Raw genomic sequence first — 26236 nt, forward strand, 5'->3', positions numbered from 1 at the left:
GTATAAAGTTTCTTTTATTTAATTTTAGAGAGAGTGTGAGCAGGAAAGAGGGGCAGAGGGAGAGAGAGAGAAAATCCTAAGCAGGTTCCATGCTCAGCACAGAGCCCAAGGCAGGGTTTGGTCCCACAACCTGGGATCATAGCCTGAGCCAAAATCAAGAGTCAGATGCTCAACCAATGAGCCACCTAGAAGCCCTTGAAGTTTCTTTTTAGTGCGTGTCATTATCTTCCAAAGCATTTCCTCACATCTCAATTTACTCCTTGTTGGACTGAGAAGTCTCAACTCACCAAGATATAAACATAGAATACTTTTATATTTTTCCCTATAACATTACTTAAATACTAAGTTGAATACTAAACTTCTTGAGTATGCTCAGTGAAATTCCACAATTTTCCAATTATATTCAATTATCAAAGCGTAGTTTTTAAATCCCACCTACAGTCAACCTGCCTATTAAGCACAAGTGAGAATTACATGGCCTTTAGCAGATGCTGGTAGTGGGAAGGGTATGGCTTGTTCTCATTGGTTCCTCTCTTCTTCCCCTGTACTCTCCTTCTCACTCTCCTACATTCACAAACTTTATGTGCTTTGCCATGTGCAGCAGCTGTGGGAACAGAGCAATATTCTACTTATAAGAGTTCACCAAATATTAGTGACCTGCTATAGTCATCAGCCTGTCCTTCTCCAGAGACAAAAGTAACGCTGACTGCCAAGAGAGTCAAGTGCTGCCAGGCAGAGATATATCCCTAATCTTTCTCTAACTCAGTCTGAGGTCACTGGTCTCTACTGATCTCTGCAGTAGATGGTGATTTCTGCACAGGTAGCATATGTGGTTCTCTAGGCAGTGTTCAGGTCACCCTGGCTCCCTCTACCCAACCAGTATCTGCCCCAACTCCACCAGCATTTTGCATATTCTCACCTAACCAACTGTCCCCATAGGAAGCCCCTCTGACTACAACATCTTCACCAATGTCCACTCTCCTTCCCTCACATAAATCATCAGACTCACTGGAGGTCCTCTTTACTTGCTCAATGATAACTCCCATCCCATCTCCTTTCAAGACATATTATCGTATAGTCCCTTCAAGCCCAGCTGGCATGAGTTATGCCAGAAAGCCTATAGTGTTATGAAATCTCTAAAGCAGATACATACACCAGTCTCTATACCCAATATTCCAGAGCCACACATCCAGACCCCCCAGGCTAAAATGGGAAACAGGGAAAAGAAAGACAATGTGTACCCAGGATACTTTCCCCCAAACTCATTCAACACATTCCAAAGGCATCAAAATCAGTCAGCATAGCAAAGATCCAGCCAGAGAATAAGATGCCAGTCTCTCATTCTTGCAGCCATACTCACAAACTTTACAAGAAATTCAAAACCACCTCAAACTTTGGTGAGAACAAGGTGAGAGGATGGCTTTACCGCTTCATTAACTACGTACTCTCTAAAAGGCAATCTGCCCTAGCCCATCCTCTAGCCCAATTTATAAAGGAGATGGGGAAATGCAATGGTGGTGGTTACAGTTTTGCTGAAACGTCAATTCTTAGCAAGTCATACAGGGAAGTGGATGACGGCATAAAAGGCACATCTTCAAACTAAAATAATTAGAAATTTAGCCTCTTGATTATACAGTGGAGCTCTGGTCAGCCATCCTAGCTGAAATAAAAAAGATACTTTCCACTATCAGGCTATACTTAGCATGTGAATTACATAATACAGGTGTTATTAACTGCATTTTACTCATGAGACAAAGAACTGAACTGTGATTACTTAATAAGGCTAAAACACAAAAATCACAAATAGGGGTAAATCTTGTCAGTAAATTCACAAAACAAGAGTTGAATCTACCTGCACAGTGAGGAAAACTCTCTGGGCTTTTTGTCTCAGAAAGGTACTAATCAAATGAGATAAGAAATAAAGCACTTTTATAGTAAGGACAGAGCTAAAGAAAAATAAAAATAAAAGAATTTTAATTATTACACAGCCAGCACATGCTCAGACCAAACTATATCTTTTTACCTCACCACCTGTTAAGTCCTGGATGGGGAGAAGAGCAGAGTTGGGTATGAAAATCAGCTTTTAAGCTCTCAGATTTTATTTCCCAGCATAAGCCTTTGAGCATCTTGGAGCAGTACAAAAAATAAAGAACACATCTGTACTACTCTCTCTTTGTCAAAACCTTCTCTACTTTTATAATCTATAACTTGCACAAAAAAAAAGATCTATCATTATTAAATTTTCACAAAGCTTTGGTAGATGAACAAGAGAGACCAAAATTCAGACAGTTGCAAGGGTTTCTGCTCATGGTAGAAACATGATTGCAATTGGTCAAACTCACTTCTATAAAGAAGTACACATGTTACAAACAAATTTTATTTCTTCAACCTTTTGTTGTTTTTAAATACAAAAATCAAAGAATTTCCTGATCTGATTTCTATGGCTTACTTACTAATTTGGATGTCAATTTATTTTTTTTGTTTGTTTTTATTTTTTTGTTTTTGGATGTCAATTTAAAAAAATAAGATTTTAAGTAAACAAATAAATAAATAAATGAAAATAAATAAATAAAAAAGAAATTATCTAGGTCCACATGCTCATTTTACAGAAGAAACTGTAACCTAAAATTAAGGTCAATAGTGTTTTCTACCACAACATGCTGACTCATTAAACTCCAAGGTTATGATTTTGCCTAAACATACTTTTTAAACATAAAAATTTTTACATGGCGATAATAACAAAATTGTGACAAACAGACTATAAATTTGGGTGATTTCAATTACTTTTCATTCTGAAACCTGCTTCTAATGAATGATATTTTTAAACTATTCTAAAACCTATTCTGGCTGTTTCAATTATAGAGGAAACACAGCTGCTGTTTCAACATGTAACTTTTCTTAGACCCTTCATATTTTTCAAAAGTTAAATAATGAATTCCAGGGTTTTCAATCCTGCTCACTGTAAAAACACAAGCTATCTCTATAAAGATATTTCTATGAAGATGTAACACTCTGGTTTTTCTCAAAATAATTTCATTCAGTATTAAATAAGATAGCATATGGTTCTACTTACTAAAAGGTAAGGCTTTTTAGTGAATTTTTAGAAACAGATTGTACTATGTGTTTAATGTCCTATTACAAACACAAGGTTATCTGAAATTGGAAAACACACCTTAGAATGACATCCCAATCCCACCCAGGATCGTTTATGGTTAGCTATCAATCTCACTTTTCCCTGACCACAGTGAATTAGGAGAGTGATCAGAATGGTAGCAGAAAGGGAGCAATGTCCAATTAAAGACATTAAACATGAAACCAAAGAATGTGAAAATCTCACTAGTGCCACCTACAGTACTAATGGAAAATGCAGATAAGAGAGATTTGTAAAATAATTTTATGTGGGGTGTGTGTGTGTGTATCCATCTTTTTGGTTTCTGGCCCAGGAATATGTATTAACACAGCTTTCTACCAAATCTTGCACAGAGTATTAAAGTACATAATTAGGTAATACAAAAAAAAAGGGGGGGTACTCAAAAAATCAAAACCAAAAAAACCTGAAGCCATCATAGAAGGAGGGTAGAATAGTGGTTCCAAGGAGTGGGGAAGATAGAGCTGATGAAAGGGTACAAAATTTCAGTTATAAGATGAATAAGTTGTGAGGATCTAATATACAGCATGATGACACTGATAGTTAACAATACAGTACTGCATACTGAGGAAAATGATCATGTCAGGTATAACAAAAATTAGAGAATTTGGCTTTCAGAGTCTCCAGGCAAACCTTACCTTACATTCTACCACACTCTGATCTGATTCACAAGTTTCATAAATTTCATCTACTGCCCGGCGAAGATTGTCAAAAAGAAATGCCCAGTATCTAGCTCTTAGATCAATTTTCCGAGGATGCCGTGCTTTAGTGGGACTTTTATCAAAGTGTTTATCTCCAGTTGTAGATGATGTTATCTTACAGTCTACTCCAACATTCTGGTAAGATAAAACAAAACATAAACGTATAAAAATATTTTGTAAAAGCCTTCAGGGATTGGACTTTTGTATAAAACACATTTTTCAACATAAATACTTAAAAACGTGACATTCTTCTTTTTATCTTATACCACACTGAATTCATCAAAACGAAGCTTCTCATCTTAAAACCAGCAGGTTTTTAAGGACATGTTTTTATTTCAGACATGTCTTACTGAAGATTAGCATGGCTTCAACAGTTAACAGACCCTTAGTCAAAAAGGAGCACTAAAGGACCCATTCTTTGCTCAGTTGCACTGGCAAGCTTTGAAAATAAAGATTACATTCTATAGTTTTACAGACTCTACCACAGAGTCATTCCACCAAAAAGCATGTAGTTTACATAAAGACCGAAATTCAAAATGCAAACCTGAAGCTTCTCACTAGAAGTACAAAAGAGTTGCTTATCTTTCTGTGGCTACTTAAACTGAAAAATAAACAAATATTAACCCTCTACTACAGTTAGAGCAACAAACAATCCCAGGTTTCTTTGGGTTGTTTTGTATGTGTGTGTATCATTCCTGATTGCTTGTTTTTCTTTTTCATAGAAGAGCTCTAGAGTGGACAGTAGCCGAAACAGGCTAATACCCTCCTGTTTTGTTTTAGGCTCTGGTCTTCAATATAACAGCAATTCCTAAACTTCGTAAATCTTTTATAGCCTATCTTTGTTTTACACAGAATCTTTAACACCAAAAAGGAAGCAAATAAAGTATACATACATACACAGACATATACGCATTTGGGAGGTTGAGATGGAGCTGCTTACCCTCCCTCCACAGTCCCCCAACCAGATTTCACAAACGAAAACTAGCAAACATTTTATGTGATAGCCCTAGCCCAGGTCCAAATTCTCAATACTCAAGCAATAAAATTTGAAGTGATTATCAACAATCCACAACATCTTTGCCTCACTTGCTTTCCCAGTTCTTTCTGGCCCTAGTAGTAAATAATTTTATTATTATGGCAAATATCCCTTCCTTGGATTAAACCAAATTCAAAATCCCATTCAACTAGCATCTATCCCAAAGTCAAGCTCAATTCTGTCCACTCTCCTGATAACAGGGACAACAAAACATCATAAAGCAACTTTACATAATCTTCTAACCTCCTTCAAACAATTCATAAACTATGTATTATTAGCTCCACTTTATAGTTCAGAAAACTGAGGTTCAGAGGCTCATTTGTCAAAGATCATATAGCCACAGGAGACCATCTTCCCATTAGAGCTCCACAAAAACACTGCTTACCATTTACACTGCGTGTAATGTAATGCAGGCCCTGTGCTGCCAGCCCTTTACCATACAGCCCAGACCATTTCACTTCTCTTCCCATACACCATCCAAAGTTAAAGTTAATTTGTGAAGTTTCCCAAATTGTGCCTCCTTCATGAAGTTGTTCTACACTGATCAGCAAAGAGCGAGTAGCTTCCTGTGACTTTAGATTCTAATCTTATGAATTCTCAAAAGTACTTTCACTCATTTTCACCCATTTATGCATTTACCTTGTCACGCAACCATGTGTATATGATTCAAACATTTTGCCATCCCTTCTTACAATGTAGAATAGCCACTACTGCTTGCAGGTTAAGATGTTTCTATTCTCTGTGATTGCTCTATGTGAAGCTTTTACTAGGAAAGTTGCTAGTAAGGCAAAAAACTACTACAGTTAGAAAATTCCATTTACAGGGCAATATGCTATGCAAATTTGATGTTTAACTTTGCAACAATAGTAATACTTTATACTTGCATGCTTATTTATATTTTATCAAAGGATTTTGAAGACTTATCATTTAATCATTCCAACAAACTGTAAAGACAGGACAAATATTTATTATTCCTATATAGATAACAAAACTGAGGCTCAGAAAGATTGAATTTTTTAGCAGGTCAAAGGGTGAGTGATGGAACCAGGACTAGAACCTAGTCTTCCAACTTCTACTCCAATGTTCATAAAGCATTTCACATAGCACCTAGCATACAATTAGTGCCCAAATAATGTTAGGTATGATTATAGTGGGAAAGATGAATAAGAGAAGAAATGTGCTCATAGAAAAAAATGGGAATAAACTAATGGCAAAATTGTCAAATTTGTGAAAAAGAGTGGAACAGGTAAATCAAATTGTAGAGATTAAGTCACTATAGAGTTCCAAAGTACATGACTCTTACTTACCACTGATAAAAATAATAGCAATGATAATAAATAACTGCAGCAGCATCTAACATTCATGGTATACTTGCTATGTGCCAGGCACTGTGCTAAGTGCTTTCCACACAGTTACACTTCATTTAATCTTTGAAGCAATTTTATATAATAGGTAACTTTATTAACTCCATTTTACAGAAGAGAAAACTCAGGTTTAACTAAATTAGGAAATGAACACAAGGTCTCACACTAAGTAATGAAACCAAGATTCAAAATCAGAGAATTATCCCCTTACTACAGCTCACTGTAGTAAGCTGCTTTCAAGATCCTCAAGAAGACAAAGCAATCTAAATTGGTGAGAAAGGTTTGACACAACTGAATTCCGTGACATTATACTGTTTTAATCAATGACTCTTGAGGGAAAGAGGAAGAATAAAGGTAAGGAGAGTGAAAGAGGAGGGGAGAAATTGAGATTTCTGACTCATCTCTCTCAGAAGGGCTCATTGACTCCCCTGATACTCTAATGATGCCTATGGACCAATTCGCAGAAAAGTACATGGGCACATAAAATTCAACATATATTTTCTTGATGTACCTACACTGACACATTATAATCGCCCGAAGATTATAGTTTACCTTACAGTTTACTCTTGGTGTTGGTCATTTTATGGGTTTGGACAAATGTATAATGGCACGTATCCATCATTAAAGTATCATACATAGTATGGTATCTGGAATCTTCTGTGCTCTGACTGTTCTCCCCTCCCTAACTCCACACCCGAACCTCTGGCAACTACTGATCTTTTATTTTTTAAGACACATTTATTCATCATCATGATCAGACTATTACATTTAGCAATCAACAGTATGCATACAAAAAAAAAATCTACATTAAAACCCTTTGTTAGAATGCTTTACACTTTCTACAGAACAGAAACTAAAATAACCTGTTATACAATTAGTCACAAATACGGTCCTCAACTTTTTTGCCCATACACATGAGTATTGCCTAAAATATGTCTTCTTTGTAGCAGCTAGACCCGGCCACACTGTGCTTGGCTGAGCTCACAAATCTGTTGTAACCTGTAGCTTCCCTGTCACTTCTCTGGCTCTCCTCTCCTGCCAAGCTTTGTTTCCTGGCAGTAATTAAAACCTTCTGCCACTGCCATAGTCACTGCTGCTGCTGGAACCTCCATAGATACCTTGGCTTCGTGATTTAATGGCCAGAGCTTCTGCCTCCAAACTTTCCTCCTTTCTTGTGTCCAAAATTTGAAGACTGATTTCTGTAATTGCCAAAATCGTTATAGCTTCCACCACCTCCAAAGTTGCTTCCATCATTACCAAATTACCAAATCCATTATAGCCATTTCCACTGCCACCATATCTACCACCTCCTCAACTGCCACCAAAGCCACCTCGCCCACTCATGTTTCCTCCATGACCACTGTTGTCATTCCCACCAAAACCACCTCCATGACCACCACCAAGGTTTCCAGAACCACTTCAGCCTCTTTGGCTGAATGAAGCACCAGCCATCTCTTGCTTAGATACAGCTTTCCTTACTTCACATTTATGGCCATTCACAGTACGGTATTTTTGAACGACAATCTTATCTACAGAGTCATGGTCATCAAATGTTACAAAAGCAAAGCCCCTTTTTTTACCACTGCCTCAGTCAGTCATGATTTCAATCACTTCAATTTTCCCATACTGTTCAAAATAATCTCTTAGATGATGACCTTCAGTGTCTTCTCTAATGCCACTGACAAAAATCTTTTTCACAGTTAAGTGGGCACCAGGTCTTTGAGAATCTTCTCTTGAGACAGCCGTCTTTGGTTCTACAACTCTTCCATCCACCCTATGTGGCTCTGCATTCATGGCTGCATCCACCTCTTCCACAGTGGCATACGTGGTAAACCCAAAGCCTCTGGAGTGTTTGGTGTTTGGACCTCTCATTACCACACAGTCCATAAGCGTTCCCCATTGCTCAAAATGGCTCCTCAGATTCTCATCAGTTGTTTCAAAGCTCAAACCTCCGATGAAAAGCTTCCACAGCTGTTCAGGCTCTTTGGGAGACTCTGACTTAGACACAATGGTGGTGAGGGGGAAGACTTTAATGATGTTTACTGGGCAGCGTCCACCCCACTGATCTTGTCTCCACAGTTTTGCCTTTTCTAGAATGCCATATAAACATATTGTATGTACCCTTTTGAGGTTGGATTCTTTCACTTGGTAGTAAGCATTTAAAGTTCCTCCATGTCAGGGTGCCTGGGTGGCTCAGTCGGTTAAGCCTCCAACTTTAGCTGAGGTCATGATCTCATGGCTCAGCTCATGAGTTCAAGACCCCAAGTCAGGCTCTGTGCTGACGGCTCAGTGCCTAGAGACTGCTTCAGATTCTGTGTCACCCTCTCTCTCTGCCCCTCCCCTGCTCATGCTCTGTATCTCTCTCAAAAATAAACAATTTAAAAAATTTTTTTAAATAATAATAAAGTTCCTCCATGACTTTTTTCTTTTTTTAACATTCATTTTAAGAGACAGAGTGTGAGCGGGGGAGGGGCAGAGAGAGAGAGAGGGAGACATAATCTGAAGCAGGCTCCAGGGTCTGAGCTGTCAGCACAGAGCTGACACAGGGCTCAAACCCACAAACCATGAGATCATGACCTGAGCTTAAGTCGGGCGCTTAACTGACTAGGCCACTCAGGCACCCCCCCTCCATGTCTTTTTATAGCTTGATAGCTCTTTTCTTTTTACTGAATAACATTCCATTGCCTGGATGTACCACAGCTTATTTATCCATTCACCTACTGAAAGACATCTTGGTTTTTTCCAAGTTTTGACAATTATGAATAAAGTTGCTATAAACATCCATGTGCAAACTTTTGCGTGGACATTAAGTTTTCAACTCCTCTGTATAAATACCAAGGACCAGGACTATTCGATTATATGGTAAGAGTAGGTTTAGTTTTATAAGACTTTATAAACTAGCAATTTATAAACTGCCAGACTGTCTTCCTAAGTGACTATACCAGTGTGCATTCTCATGAGCAATGAATGAGAGTTCCTGTGATTCCACATCTTTACCAGCATCTGGTGTTATCAGTATTCCCAATTTTGGCCATTCTAATGGGTGTGTAGTAACATCTCATTGTTGCTTTAACTTACATTTCCCTGATGCCATATGATGTGGAGTATCTTTTCATATGCTGATTTGCCTTCTGTACATCCTCTGGCCTGTTTGTTAATCAGGTTGCTTGTTTTCTTATCGTTGAGGTTTTTTATTATTTTAATTCTAGGGCAGTTAACATACAGTGTTGTTTAATCAGTATACTGTACACTTAAAACTAATATAACACTGTATCTTACTATTTGAGTTTAAAGAGTTCTTCATATATTTTGGATAACAATCCTTTAACAAGGGTGTCTTTTGCAAATATTTTCTCCCAGTCTGTGGCCTGTCTTCTCATTCTCTTGACATTGTCTTTTGTAGAGCAAAGCTTTAATTTTAATTAAATCTAGCTTATCAAGATTTCCTTCATGGATCACAAATTTGATATTATATCTAAAATCTCATCACCATACCCAAGGTCATTTAGGTCTTCTATGTTATCAGGAATGTTATAGTTTTTGCACTTTACATTTAGGTTTATGATCCATTTTTTGGTTTAACTTTGTGAAGGGTATAAGGTATCTGCCTAGATTCATTTTTTGCATATGGATGTCCATCCAGTTGGTCTAGCATGATTTGTTGAAAAAACCGTATTTGTTCCATTGTATTGCCTTTGCTCTTGTGTTAAAGAGTAGCTAGCTATTTATGTGGGCCTATTTCTGGGCTCTCTATTCTCTTCCATGATCCATTTACCTATTGTTTTGCCAACAACACATGCCTTGATTACTGTAATTTTATAGAAAGTCTGAAAGTTGGGTAGTGTCAGTCCTCCAACTTTGTTCTTCTTCAATATTTCGTTGACTCCACATACAGTTTAGAACCAGTTTGTCAGTATCTATAAAATAAGTTGTCAGGATTATACTGAATCTACATATAAAGCTGGGAAGAAATGACATCTTGACAATATTCAGTCTTTCTATTCATGAACATGGAATGCCTTTCCATTTATTTAGTTCTTTGATTTCTTTCATCAGAGTTTTATCATTTTTTTCATATAGATCCATACATACATTCTTAGATTTATACTTACGTATTTAATTCAAGGGAGTGTTAATATAAATGGTATTGTGTTTTTAATTTTAAATTCCACTTGTTCATCACTGGTATACAGGAAAGCCACTGACTTCTGTGTATTAATCTTCTACCCTGCAACCTGCTCTAATGGGTTATTAGTTCCAGGAGTTTTTTCTTGATACTTTCAGATTTCTTACATAATCTTATCATCTGTGGACAAAGACAGTTTTATTCCTTCCTTCCCAAGCTGTATGCCTTTTATTTCCTTTTCTTGTCATACTGCATTAGGAGAACTTCCATTATAATGTTGAAAACCAGTAGTGAAAGGGGCATCCTTGCCTTATAACTGATCTTAGTGGGAAAGCTTCTACTTTCTCACCATTAAGTATCACATTAGTTGTAGGTTTTTTTGTAGATTTTATTTTATCAAGTTCAGGAAACTCCCCTCTATTCCTAGCTTCCTGAAGATTTTTGTCATAAATCAGTGTTGAGTTTTGTCACATGTTTTTTCTGCACCTATTGATATGATAATGTGATTTTTCTTTTTAGCCTGCTGATGTAATGCATTACATTTATTTACTTTCGAGTGTTGAACTAGCTTTGTCCTTGGGATAAATCCCATTTGGTCATAGTGTATCATTCTTTTCAAATATTGTGGGATACAATTTGCTAATATTTTATGGAGGATTGTCTTTCATCTATGTTCGTGAGAGTTATTGGTCTGCAGTTATCTTTTCTTATAATGTTTTTGTCTGATTTTGGTATTAGGGCCTGATTAAATGAGTTAGGAACTATTCCCTCTGCCTCTACCCTCTGAAAGAGACTGTAGAGAATTGGTTTGATTTCTTCCTTAAATACTTAGAATTCAACAATGAATCCACAGGGGCCTGGCACTTTCTGTTTTGGAAGATTATTAATTACTGATTCAATTTCTTTATAGCTTTAGGCCTATAAAGATTATCTATTTCTTCTTCAGAGAGGTTTTTTTTTTTTTTCAAATGTTTGTTTATTTTTGAGAGACAGAGACAGAGCACAAAGGGGGGAGGGGCAGAGAGATAGGGAGACACAGAATCCTAAGCAAGCTCCAGGCTCAGAGCTGTCGGCCCCTGATGCGGGACTCCACCTCACAAACCATGAAATCATGACCTTAGCCAAAGTCAGAGGCTTAACTGACTGAGCCACCCAGGTGCCCCTCTTCACAGAGTTTTGATAGTGTGCCTTTAAAGGACTTAGTCCATTTCATCTAGGTTATCAAATTTGTGTCATATAGAGTTATCTGTAGTATTCCTTTATTATTCTTTTAATAACTCTGGGATCTGTATTGACATAAAAAGCTAGGGGCATGCAATAGGACTTTGGGACAGTACTATCCGTGTGAAGTTAGCGGTCATAAATGTAAAAATAGACTAGTCAACATAATTGATACTTTTCTCTACCCATGTTCAAAATGCATAGGTATACAGAGCACAACAGGCAGAAAGGTAGATTTAAACAGGACAGTCCTGCCAAGCATATACTGCCAAGGGGCAGGGTAGTAAGACAGTCAAGAGAGTATGCAAGAAAATGATTATGACAGACAAACCATAGAATCTCAGATGGATTTTCAGGGAAGTGTAGACATATGGAAAGTGAAAGATAGCCAAAGGGTAGCAGGATCAATAAATTACAGATTATACGGGGTTGAAGAACAATTAGAGTCAGGAGATCAGAAGAAGTAAGGTGGAAAGAAAGATGACAGGTAGAAGAGGGATGGAGACTGAGATCCTGGAGGAAGAGTGGTTATCAGTAAGGACAAGGCAAGAGTGTGACCATGGAAATGAGTAGAAGATAAGACTGCTGGAAGAAAGAAATGCAAGGAATTGAGAGGATGGCAGTGATGGTAGAGAGCCTGCAGTGAGCCTGGAAATTATATCTTCAAGGAATAAAAAGTGACCTAGAAGTCTGTCAGCAACTACAAGAAGGAAACGCAGGTGGTACAGTCTGATAGCACACACTTCAGATCCAGGGAGTTTTAGGAGATAGAAGGGAGAACTGTCTGAAATGGCAGTAAGGAAAGGCAGAAAACCTAACCAAACTCTACAACCAGAGATCGAAGTGCTGCAGCTATTACTTAAAGACCGTGGAAGCAGGATCCTCACAAGTGAGTTGGGATTTAGTTTTAAAACAAGAAGGTAAAAGGAATGTTCAAGAGAAGAGTGAAATACAGAAGATATGCTGATGATGAACCTAGTTCTAGAGGGCAAAGTGGCAAGATTTCACAAGACGCATTTCCCTGGTTACTACTAAAACGAAGCATCTTTTCAGTTTACAAGCTATTCAGGTTTCCCACAATTTTTTACGGTTTTTTTCTGATTAATCTTAGCTCTTTATAAATTTTGATATATAGTATCTTCTCCCAGTCTTACCTTTAGTTTTGTTTAACTGAGTTTTTTAGCATATAAATTTAATTTTACGTAACTTATGCATGAATTGTGTTTTTTGTCTTATCTAGGAAAGTCTCTCCTATTTCAAGGTAATAAAAATATCTTTCTAGATAGTTTTAAATTTTTGTTCTCACATTTGGGCTTTAGTCCAACAATAATCTATTTTTTGTATATGATGTTAAAATACCCTTCCATTTTTTTTTCTAATTTAATTGCACTTACAGTCAAAGAACATGTTCTGACTTCTCTGACTTCTATTTATTGAGACTACCCTTACGACCTACTATGTGGTCAATTTTTGCATATATGTTCTGTGTACACTATTTCTTGAGTGCCAATACACACACATATATTTATTTATGTGAGATGTAACATAATTGTACTCCTAATTCTGTAACCTTACTATTTTTTTTCTGCTTGATCTATCAGTTTCTGAGTAGGAGATATTAATATTTCCTAGTATGATTATGAATGTACATTTCCTACTATAATTCTGTTAGTTTGGGCTTTACTTATTTCAAGCTTATGCTGTAAGGTACATAAAAATTTACTATTTTTATACTCCATAGATGATTATTCTTTTCACCATTATGCAACTACCATCTTTATGTTGTCAATGCATTTCATGTTGAATTCCAACTGATCTGAGTATTGCTATACTAACTTTAGAGTATATCTAGAATACCAAGTATCTACCTGGATCTTTTTCTATCCCTTTGTTTTTTGTCTTTCCTTGAAGTTTTAAAGAAATTTTTTTTTTTAACGTTTATTTATTTTTGAGACAGAGAGAGACAGAGCATGAATGGGGGAGGGTCAGAGAGAGGGAGACACAGACTCTGAAACAGGCTCCAGGCTCTGAGCTGTCAGCACAGAGCCTGACGTGGGACTTGAACTCATGGACCGTGAGATCATGACCTGAGCTGAAGTCGGCCACTTAACCAACTGAGCCACCCAGGCGCCCTCTTTCCTTGAAGTTTTAAATGTGTCCCTTGTAAGCAACATATAGCTCAATTTGAAATGAGAGATTTAGTTCAATCAACTGCCTTTTAAGTGGTGAACTTAACCTGTGCAGCTCCAGTGACACAACCAGTTAACACACAGTACTTGTAAGTAGTGAATTTAATCAGTTTACATATATTATGTTTGCTAATATATTTATGCTTAATATCCACCACCATCTTTTGTGTTTTTTATTTACCATAATTTTTCTTTTCTTTCTCTTGCCTTTTACGGGGTTGAAAAACTTTGATTTATTTACTTCCTCTTTTCCTCTATTTGGAAATCATGGCTGCTTTTAGTAGATGGCCTTTTTATCATACACATTTACTTCATATTTTCCTAACAAAAACTTCCTCCTAAATAAGACAAGGATTTTATCACTCTAACTCCATTCTAACTCCCTACAATCTAGCTTTCATGTTAATATTGTCTAAAACTATAGTTCACTTTTCTAAATCTAATTGTGTGCGTTTTCAAACCATCAACTGTTAGTAAGACTTACGAACATATTTTACACATACCTTTTTATCACGCTCCTTCCTCCACGTTACCTTTTCTTCTTTAAGTTCATCTTTGATAGTTCCTTCATTAAGGGTCAGTGGGTGGCAAACACTTAGTCTTTGTCTAAAATATCTAAAAATGGCTTTATTTTACTGTTGCACTTGGCTGAGCATAGAATTCTGGGTTAAAAGTAATTTTGTCTTAAAACTTCGAATATATTGCTTCATTGTCCTTTTGTTCATAATAAGGCTATTAATCTGTCATTCCTCTGTAGTTTTGTTTATTTCCTGGTATTTTTATTTTTATTTAAAAAAAAAATTTTTTTTTAACGTTTATTTGAGACACAGAGAGACAGAGCATGAATGGGGGAGGGTCAGAGAGAGAGGGAGACACAGAATCTGAAACAGGCTCCAGGCTCTGAGCTGTCAGCACAGAGCCCGACACGGGGCTCGAACTCACAGACCGCGAGATCACGACCTGAGGCGAAGTCGGACACTTAACCGACTGAGCCACCCAGGAGCCCCAACTTCCTGGTATTTTTAAAGATTTTTTTCCTTAACCTTAACATTCTTCAGACTCCCTAGAATGTAGCTAGGAATATATCTCTTTTTACTTACCCTGCTCAGCTCTACAGTTATGCTCTGAAGCTCTTGGGAACTCAAAATGAGAAAATTTTTCAACATTATCTTTTCAAATATTCAATGCCCACTATTTATTCTCTACTTTCAACAGTCCTGGAATCCATCTTTCTTATTTTCCATCTCGTTAGGTCTCTGAGACATGTTTTAAATTCTCCACAGTAGTGTCTTCCAATTCACAAATTCCCTTTGTCCAATACAACATTTACTCCATTAATTATGGGGTTTTTTTAATTTCATTGACATTTCATTTATAAGATTTCTAATTGGTTCACTTTCATCCATAAATGTTCAAAATTAATATACATCTGTATTCTTTAAGAATTTTCCTTTTTGTTTGTAGTTATTCTTTCCTTTGAGAAATTTAAGCTCATTTATTTGCAAGTCTTCTCTAGGAAAATGACTTTTCATTACCTCATTCACAGAATGTGTTATCTATATTTTATAACATTATTCTCCTCGTGTGCTTTGACATTTTACATCACAAGTTCATTTTGAGTCTGAATTTCTCGTATTTTTGTTCTTCACTTTGCTCACCCTCACTCCATGTGTACTAGTGTTATGATGACCATCATCTAGCCCACTCTGGAAGTGATCTCACTTCCAGAGGTCTTTTATTGAGGACTTAAAACTCTCACCCTTCAAGAATACAGATCCTGTCATAAACCACAGGCTACTCCCTTGTACTACTTCAGACATCAATTCACAGGGCACAACCCCAGGAAGATTGTAGCTTTTTTTGCTTCTAATGTAGAACCCCACACAAGCCTAAAATTTTATACCATATCCTCCATCTGTTTTCCCATCATAATCAGGACATTTCAGCCTCCTTTACCCCTAAGATTTGTTGATTAGGTTCACATCCCCAACTCCACCTACCTGTCAATGTGTTTGTTTTACTTCTGATCCACAGAGATGGTTATCTTATTTTTGAAAATCCTTTATCTTTTTAATTAAAGCTAATTTTTTTATCATTGATACCACTGTATGTGAGGAGTCAGGGATTTTCTTAGGAACTTACAATGACATTTTGATTAGAAGTTCCTGCTTTCCTTATGTGAATGAACCTTTTGGCTTACAGAATCATATTGGTATATTTAATATCAAAACCAAAATAATACATATGAAAAGCATATATAACTATGCTTTAAGAGAAAATAACTATGAATTAAAAAGCAAACTATTCATATGCTAAAAAAATTTTTTAAATAAAGTAGGCTTGCATTCTCTAAATTTTAGTAAAGCAATGTGAAAATTTTTAGAGACAATACTCTTACTATTCTACAACCTAAAGACACTGTCATACCAAGAAAGAAAATCATAAAGAATTCACAAATATGGGATGTGTAGCAGAAGCATTAAGAGCATAAACTAGAAATTAATGGCATGGGTTCAAATCTTGGCTTTGTCACTCACTAGCAAGTTATAGAACTTATTCCTACCTCAGTTTCCTCATTTTTTAAATAAAGATAATAATGCCAACATTGAAGGACTGTGACAAGCAGCAATAAATTTATATTTGTAAAGTATTTAGTACGAGCTGGGTATACAGTACTATACACACATTTGTTAACTAAAGAATGTTACAATGATTTTTACATAAAGACAAAATACACAATATTTATTGTCTCAATGAAATTAAAACTCTACAAGTAGAAAGTTGTATATGCTGTACCTGTTTGGTATTTTTATGTGTGCCTTGAATTGTCCTCTTTGATTTTCCACCAGTTTGACATTTAGATTTTCCTTCAAGGCAAGAATAAACAGACAAATATAAAAGTCAACAAATGGATAATACAAAATTGAACTACACAAATCATTTGGACAGTCTAACATATAATCTCCTTCTAGAGACCACAGAACAGTACAATCCATACATGGTCAATATAAAATAATAAAAAAAAAACTTCCATGGTACCAGAAACTGATTTTATTGAATGGCTTTCTCAGAACAGGAATAAATCAACTTCTTAAATAAGTCAGATATTCCAGTAATTTAAAAACAAGATCAAGTTAGTGATACTCCTCAACTTATAAACAGGTCTGAAAAATACTTCTTTGAATTCAAAATTTATTTTAACAATCAAATCAAGAATATTTTTTACCATTTAAAAACTCAGTATTTTGACTAATTTATCTGATTTATGAAATACACAGTTTCATTGGGAAGAGAAGTTTTCAGTTCCTTGTATTCTTGACGTCATTTAAGATCATTCTCACCTGTTTCTCACCAGTAGTTAGAAAGACACTAACTACTGGTGTTTTTTAAATTTTTTTAACATTTATTTATTACTGAGAGAGAGAGAGAGAGAGAGAGACAGAACATGAGCATGGGAGGGGCAGAGAGAAGGGGAGACACAGAATCTGAAGCAGGCTCCAGGCTCTGAGCTGTCAGCACACAGCCCAACACAGGGCTCGAACTCACAAACAAGATAATGACCTGAACCGAAGTCAGATGCTTAACCGACTGAGCCACCCAGGCACCCCTAACTACTGTTTTATAATCACTCTATTCTTGAGAGCAAGACAAAACAGGAATAAGATTCTATCTGTAATGTATAATAGAATGATTTTCCTTTCTGCAAAATAATTTTGGACCAGGACCCCTGAAAAGAAGTATAAGTGAAGTGAGCCATAATACCTGTTAACAATTTAATCACACATAAGTGGGCCTCCCTCAAATGTTCTACCAGGGATAAAGGCACAGAACTACACTCACCTACACAGTCCTTATATTATTCATCCTTTGATTATAGAGAACAAGGTACCAGCAGATTTTTTAGAATATCCAGTAGAATAACCAGCTTAGAACAAGTACCAGAGAAAACAAATAAAAGAAGAAAACTATTAAAAACTGAATTATTATCCTTAGAAATATGTGAGTATATATTATAGCCATAAATAAGAACAAGATGCTATTTTTTTAAAAAGAAAATAAAAATTTTCCTATTATTGGTAAAGTTCTGACAATATAAAATAATCCTCAAAAAATATGAAGTTAACATTCTTCTTTTGTCATCATTATTTAGAAATTCAGAAAGTTCTGATTCTCTGTGCTCATAGTTCTGTTATTTTGAAGTAAGCATGAATGAAGCTTTAAAATTGTACTGGCCAATTTCTTACGCACTTACATGCAAAATCAGGTTATATACAGAGATGTGATTCACTGTTGTATTTTCTTTAGTTTTATGTTTTTTGACTAGAAGAAACTTTAATAAACCTCAGATTTATATAATAAAATAACCCATGGAAATGGGAAAATAAAATTTTGTTAATCATATATAACAACCATAAGACAATCTTAGGTTTTATGTTATAACTTTTATAGTAAATAATGTTAATATATATTCTCTATCAAATAATTTAAAAACGTAACAGTAAGCTTCCTTATGAAAATTTTGGCTAATACAGAGGGGAAAAGTTAAGATGGCAGAGCAGCATGGAGACCCTGAGCTTGGCTTGTCCCTGAAATTCAGCTAGATCAACATCAAACCATTTTGAACACCTCGGAAATTGACCTAAGGGTTAACACAACAATCTGCATAACTTGAGCTACAGAACTCAGCGGATACACACTGCAGAGAGGTGAACTAGGGAAGAGAAAAGCCATGGAGGGTAGGAAACTGTTTTTGCAGAGAGAAGACAGAGAAAGGGGGAGTGTGCAGCACATGAGGAGAGTGCAGGAAAAACACTCCCCTGCAAGTAGCTGGAGAGAAAGAGAGAGAAAGAGTGAAAACACTTGCAGGGGACTGAGCAAGAAATCTGTTCCCCAAAACCACTGACAGGAAGAAAGGAGAGGGTTTCAATACCATCAGGATTATATAAACAGTGGAGCCCAGAGTCTAAAGTTCTGAAACTCAGTGCCTGGTGCTCTGGTGAAGAAATAAGGAGTGTAGATTCCCAGGAGCAGGCAGAGGGATCTAAGGGGTCCATGTGCCACCCCAGGAGAAGCGATTCCCCTGCTTGGAGTGCATTTGGTAGAGGCCACAAGGCCTGCCAACAGGCAAAGGTCCCAGCAGACCCCAGAGGGCAGCCATGTTTGCTGGTATTGGGACAAAGACACCACAGTGTGGTGAAACCCAGTAACAGCTGTGTTGTGACTTGACATAATCTCTGACCCTCTTCTGCTGTGTGATCGCATGAACATTTTCAGGGGCAATCCCGCACCCAGCCATTGCTCAGCAAGAACCTCCCACAGGGAGTCAGCACGGGTCCAAGCCGGGGGGGGGGGGGGGGGGTCTCTGAAGTGTGAGGATTTGAAACACAACCTCATCTGATATAAAATTCTGGAGGGAGGTGCTGCCTGGCAGGCGGACAGCTTGGGACACGCAGAGGGTAGAGGCTGAAGGTGGACAGAGGCCTGAGACAAAGGAGGGGTGCTTGATTGTGAACTGGCGAAAGTGCAACATTCCTGTGCCAGAGACTAGGGACTCGGTGAAGCCATTTCCACTCTCCGCACACATTTGCGCACAACACTGACAACCACAGTAAGCTAAGCAGTGAAACCTAGTGGAGAATAGAGCTGTTACACCAAGCCCCACCCAACTGCGCCCTCCAAGCACATCCACTAGAAGACCAGCAGAAGTCACATCGCATACTTAGTGAACAGATGGACTATACAGGGCTTCAAAGTTTCAGTTCTAGGGGAAACTGGATGCAACTTCATTAGGTTTCATTCTGTTTGCTGTTTTGCATTCGTTTTTTTTGCTTCTGTTTTTGATTAAATTGGTTTTTTTTTCATTCTTTCGTTTCATTCTCTTTAGTGGACACAAAAAGAGAAAAATTTATTTTTATTTTTTCTACTTTACATTTACTTTTTTTTAATTTTTCTTCTATTTCATTTTCTTTATATCACTTTATTCTATTTTATCTATTTTTTAAAATTTTTAAATGTCTTATTTTTCTTTTCTTTCCCTTTTTTCTCTATCAAGATTCCTTCAACAAGCAGACTAAAAACACACCTAGGATCTAGCTTCCTTTATTTGATTTTTGATTTTTGATTTTTTCATTTTTATTTTTCACTTTATTTTTTTCTTCTTCCAAAATGACAAAACAAAGGAATTTACCCCCAAAAGAAAGAGGAGGAAGAAATGACAGCCAGGGGCTTAATCAACACAGATATAAGCAAGATGTCTGAGCTAGAATTTATGAGCACAATAATAAGAATATTAGCTGGGGTTGACAAATGCATAGAATCCCTTCCTGCAGAGATTTAAAGAAATAAAATCTAGTCAGGATGAAATTACAAGTGCTATAACCGAGATGCAATCTCAAATGTATGCCACGATGGCAAGGATGGATGAGGCAGAGCAGCAAATCAGTGATTTAGAAGATAAAGAGAATAATGAAGCAGAAAAGAGGAGGCAAACAGAGCAAAAGATCACGATACAAGACTTGGAGAATTCTGTGACTTATTAAAAAGGGATAACATTCGAATCATAGGAGTCTCAGAAGATGAAAAGAGAGAAAAAGGGGCAGAAGGTGTATGTGAGTGAATTTAAGCAGAAAACTTTCCTACTCTAGAGAAGAACGTAGACATCAAAATCCAAAAAACCAGGAAACTCCCATTAGATTCAACAAAAACCGACCATCACCAAGGCATATCGTAGTCAAATTCACAAAATACACAGATGAGAAAAGAATCATGTAAGCAGCAAGGCAAAAATGTTCTTAACCTATAAAGGAAGACAAATCAGATTCGCAGCAGACCTATCCACAGAAACTTGGCAGGCCAGAAAGGAGTAGCAGAATATATTCAAAGTGCTAAACCAGAAAAATGTGCAGCCAAGAATTCTTTATCCAGTAAGGCTGTCATTCAAAATAGAAGGAGAAATAAAGAGTTTCCCAAACAAAAACTAAAGGAGTTCATGACCACTAAACCAGCCCTGCAAGAAATGTTAAGGGGAACCCTTTGATTGGAGAGAAGACAAAAGAAAACAAAAAGACCAAAAGCAACAAAGACTAGAAACAACCACAGAACATCACCAGAAACACCCTCTACAAGCAACACAATGTCACTAAACTCATATCTTTCAGTACTCACTCTAAATGTCAATGGACTAAACATTTCACTCAAAAGACAGGGTATCAGTGGATAAGAAAATGAGACCCGTCTATATGCTGCTTACAGGAGACTCATTTAGACCTAAAGACACCTGCAGATTGAAAGCAAGGGGATGGAGAACCATCTATCATGCAAATAGTCATCAAGAAGAAAGCTGGAGTAATTATACTTACATCAAACAAACTAGATTTTAAAATAAAGACTGTAACAAGAGATGAAGAAGGGCATTATATGGTAATTAAGGGGTCTACCCAGCAAGAAGATCTAACAATTATAAATATTTATGACCCCAATGTGGTAGAACCCAAATATATTAATCAATTAATCACAAACATAAAGAAACTCACTGATAATAATACCATAATAGAAGGGGACTTCAACATCCCAGTTAGAGCAAAGACAGATCATGTAGGCAGAAAATCAACAAGGAAACAATGGCTCTGAAAGACACACTGGACTGGATGGACTTAATAGATATATTCAGAATTTTCATCCTAAAGCAGGAGAATACACATTCTTCTCAAGTGCACATGGAATATTCTCCACAATGGATCACATACTGAGTCACAAATCAGCCCTCAACAAGTACAAAAAGATCAAGATCATACTTTGCATGCTATCAGACCACAGCACTATGAAATTCAAAATCAACCACAAGAAAAAATTTAGAAAGACCATGAATATTTGGAGATTAAAGAACATTGTACTAAAGAATGAATAGGTTAACCAAGAAATTAAAGAGAAAATTAAAAAGTACATGGAAGCCAGTGAAAATGAAAATATGACAGCCCAAAACCTCTGGGATGCAGCAAAGGCAGTCATAAGAAGGAAGTACATAGCAATCCAGACCTTTCTGAAGAAGGAAGGTCTCAAATACATAACCTGACCTTACACCTAAAAGAGCTGGAAAAAGAACAGCAAATAAAGCCCCAAACCAGCAGATGATGGGAACTAACAAAGATTAAAGCAGAAATCAATGACAACAAAATTAAAAATAAGAAAAAAAAAAAACACAGAACAGATCAATGAAACCAGGAGTTGGTTCTCTGAAAGAATTAGCAAAATTGATAAACCTCCTTTTGATCAAAAAGAAAAGGGAGGGGCACCTGGATGGCTCAATAAATTAAGCATCCGACTTCAGCTCAGATCATGATCTCACAGTCCATGAGTTCAAGCCCCACATCGGGCTCTGTGCTGACAGCTCAGAGCCTTGAGACTGATTTAGATTCTGTGTCTCCCTCTCTCTCTCTGCACCTCCCTGCTCGTGCTTTCTCTCCCTCCATCCCTCCCTCCCTCTCTCTCCCTCTCTCTCAAAAATAAACACTAAAAAAAAAATTTTTTTAAGAAAATGGAAAAGAACCCAAATAAATAAAATCATGAATGAAAGAGGAGAGATCACAACCAACACTGCAAAATTATAAACAATATTAAGAGAATAGTATGAGCAATTATAGGCCAACAAACTGGGCAATCTGGAAGAAATGGAAAATTCCTAGAAACACATAAACTACCAAAATTGAAACAAAAAGAAATAGAAAATTTGAACAGACCCATAACCAGTAAAAAATTGAATCAGTGATCAAAAATGTACCAACAAACAAGAATCCAGGGCTGGATGGCTTTCCAGGGGAATTCTACTAAACATGTAAAGAAGAGTTAATACCTTGCTGTTCCAAGAAATAGCAATTGAAGGAAAAATTCCAAACTTGTTCTATGAGGCCACCATTACCTTGATTCTAAAACCAGACAAGATCCCACTAAAAAGGAAAAGTACAGACTAATTTCCCTGATGATCATGGATGCAAAAATTCTCAACAAGATACTAGGAAACTGGATCCAACAATACATTAACAGAATCATTCACCATGATCAAGTGGAATTTATTCCTGGGATACAGAGCTGGTTCAATATCTCCAAATTAATCAATGTGATACATTGCATTGATAAAAGAAAGGATAAGAACCACATGATCCTCTCAATAGATGTAGAATACAGCATCCTTTCTTGATAAAAAACTTTTATACAAAAAAATAGGTATAGAAGGATCACACATCAAGATCATAAAGGCCATATACAAAACCCACCACTGATATCATCCTCAATGGGGAAAAACTGAGAGCTTTTCCCCTAAGGTCAGGAACATGACAAGGATGTCCACTCTCACCACTGTTATTCAACACAGCGTTGGAAATCCCAGCCTCAGCAGACAACACAAAGAAATAAAAGGCATCCAAATCAGCAAGGAGGAAGTCAAACATTCACTCTTTGCAAAGGACATGATAGTCTATATAAAAAACCCAAAAGACTCCACCAAAAAACTGGTAGGACTGATCCATGAGTTCAGCAAAGTCACAGGATATAAAATCAATGTACAGAAATCGGTTGCATTTCTATATACCAATAATGAAACAGCAAAAAGAGAAATCAAGGACTCAATCCCATTTACAATTGCACCAAAACCATAAGATATCCAGGAAGAAACCTAACCAAAGATGTGAAAAGTCTATACACCAAAAACTATAGAAAGCTTATGAAAGAAATTGAAGAAGACACAAAAAAAACATTCCATGCTCATGGATTGGAAAAGCAAATATTGTTAAAATGTCAATACTACCCAAAGCAAGCTATACATTCAATGCAATCCCTATCAAAATAACACCAACATTCTTCACAGAGCTAGAACAAACAATTCTAAAATTAGTATGGAACCAGAAAAGACCCTGAATAGCCAAAGCAATCCTGAAAAAGATAACCAAAGCTGGAGGCATCATAATTCCGAACTTCAAGCTATATTACAAAGCTGTAATCATCAAGACAGTATGGTACTGGCACATAAACAGACACACAGATCAATGGACCAGAACAGAGAACCCAAAATGGATCCACAAATGTATGGCCAACTAATCTTTGACAAAGCAGAAAGAATATCTAGTGGAAAAAAGATAGTCTCTTCCAGCAAATGGTGAGGGGAAAACTGGACAACAACATGCAGAAAAATGAACCTGGACCACTTTCTTACACCATACACAAAAATAAACTCAAAATGGATTAAAGGTCTAAATGTAAGACAGGAAGCCATCAAAATCCTAGAGAAGAAAACAGGCAACAACCTCTTTGACCTCAGCCACAGCAACTTCTTACTTCCCTCCATGCAAGGGAAACAAAAGCACAAATGAACTATTGGGAGGGACCTCATCAAGACAAAAAGCTTCTCCACAACAAAGGAAACAATCAGCAAAACTAAACCGCAACCAACGAAAGGGGAGAACATATTTGCAAATGACATAGCAGACAAAGGGTTAATATCCAAAATCTATAAAGAACTTAATCAAACTCAAAGCTCAAAAAACAAATAATCAGTGAAGAAATGGGCAAAGACATGAATAGACACTTTTCAAAGGAAAACATCCACACAGCTAACAGACACATGAAAAAATGCTCAACATCACTCCTTATCAGGGAAATACAAATCAAAACCACAATGAGATACCATCTCACACCTGTCAGAATGGCTAACATTAACAACTCAGGCAACAACCGATGCTGGCAAAGATCCGGAGAAAGAGGATCTCTTTTGCACTGCTGGTGGGAATGCAAACTGGTTCAGCCACTCTGGAAAACAGTATGGACGTTCCTCAAAAAATTAAAATAGAACTGCCCCTATGATCTAGCAATTGCACTACCAGGTGTTTATCCACAGGATACAGGAGTGCTGATTTGAAGGGGCACATGCACCTCTATGTTTATAGCAGCACTATCGACAATAGCCAAAGTATGGAAAGAGCCCAAATGTCCATCGACGGATGAATGGATAAAGAAGATGTGATATATATACACAATCAAATATTACTCGGTGATCAAGAAGAATGAAATCCTGCCACTTGCAAAATGTGGAGGGAACTAGAGGATATTTGTCAGAGAAAGACTAATATCATATGATTTCACTCACATGGAATTTAAGATACACAACACATGAACATAAGGGAAGCAAAAATAATAAAAACAAAAGGAGATAAACCATAAGAGAACTCTTAAGTACAGAGGACAAACTGAGTGAGGGTTGCTGGCAGAGTGTTGGGTGGTGGGGAGAGCTAAAGGGGCATGGAGCATTAAGAGAACACTTGTTGGGATGAGCACTGGGTGTTATATGTAAGTGATGAATCATTAAATTCTATTCCTGAAATCATTATTACACTACATGTTACCTAACTTGGATTTAAATTAAAAAAAAAATTTTTTTTGGCTAGAATAGAGCTAAATATAAAAAGATAAATTTGGGATGCCTCAGTGGCTCAGCTGGTTAAGTGTCTGACTTCGGCTCATCATGATCTCACAGTTCATGAGTTCGAGTCCCATGTCAGGCTCTGTGCTGACAGCTCAGAGCCTGGAGCCTGCTTCAGATTCTGTGTTTCCATCTCTCTCCGCCCCTCCCCACCAGTTCAATAGTCCCATCAGTTCATTCGCTTCTGCTCTCTCAAAAAATAAACATTTAAAAAAATTTTTAAGACAAATTTAACTTCCCTCTCTATTCAGTAATTTTTGATTCAAAGTAACTGTTCCTTAAAAATATCTAGGAAGACTGACAAAGAAAAGCTACTGAGGGAGGACTGGTCCAAACAGATTTTTTTTTTTAATGTTTATTTTTGAGAGAGAGAGACCGTGTGTGAGCAGGGGAGTTGTCAGCACAGAGCCCAATGCAGGGCCTGAACCCTCGAGCCGTGAGACGACCTGAGGCGAAGGTGGGTGCTTAACCAAGTGAGCCACCCAGGCACCCCTAAACAGATATTTTAATATACTATAATGCCTCTATAATTAAAACAGCATGGCCTTCATACATGAATGAACACCCCAGTGAAACAGAATATAACTACATATGGAAATTCAATTTATGATAAGCTGACATCTCAAAAACAATGGGGCCAAGATGGACTTTATAGTAAGTGATGCTGGAGCAACTTGTTTACCATATGGGAAAAGATAAAATGAGACCCACACCTCACACAATATGCAAGAATAAACTACAAATGGATCAGAGATAAAAGTGTAGAAAGTAAAATACAGATAAAATAAACTTTTAAGTAAAAAAGTATAAAAAGCAAGATAAAATGTAAAAAATAGGTAAACATACACAGAGAGGGAAGGAGGTAAACCATAAGAGACTCTTAAAAACTGAGAATAAACTGAGGGTTGATGGGGGGTGGGAGGGAGGGGCAAGTGGGTGATGGGCATTGAGGAGGGCACCTGTTGGGATGAGCACTGGGTGTTG

The 26236-nt window shown here is 36.9% G+C and overlaps 1 protein-coding gene and 1 pseudogene across 5 annotated transcripts in view; both read right to left on the reverse strand.

Annotated features, from left to right (window-relative positions):
• The window catches only part of SCAPER (S-phase cyclin A associated protein in the ER), a 518574-nt gene that overhangs the window by 463148 nt on the left and 29190 nt on the right, over positions 1–26236 (reverse strand). For 4 of the 5 annotated variants that reach the window (XM_042941317.1, XM_042941313.1, XM_042941316.1 and 1 more), the window contains exons 4-5: positions 16582–16652; positions 3787–3984 (exon numbers count right to left, since the gene is read on the reverse strand). In XM_042941317.1, the coding sequence (XP_042797251.1) occupies positions 3787–3984; positions 16582–16652 (269 nt within the window). The remainder of the gene's footprint in view (positions 1–3786; positions 3985–16581; positions 16653–26236) is intronic. The other variant, XM_042941318.1, reaches the window with a different exon arrangement.
• LOC122221753 lies at positions 7240–8402 on the reverse strand (annotated as a pseudogene).

Source organism: Panthera leo, chromosome B3, assembly GCF_018350215.1.
Source record: "Panthera leo isolate Ple1 chromosome B3, P.leo_Ple1_pat1.1, whole genome shotgun sequence".
NCBI lineage: Eukaryota > Metazoa > Chordata > Mammalia > Carnivora > Felidae > Panthera > Panthera leo.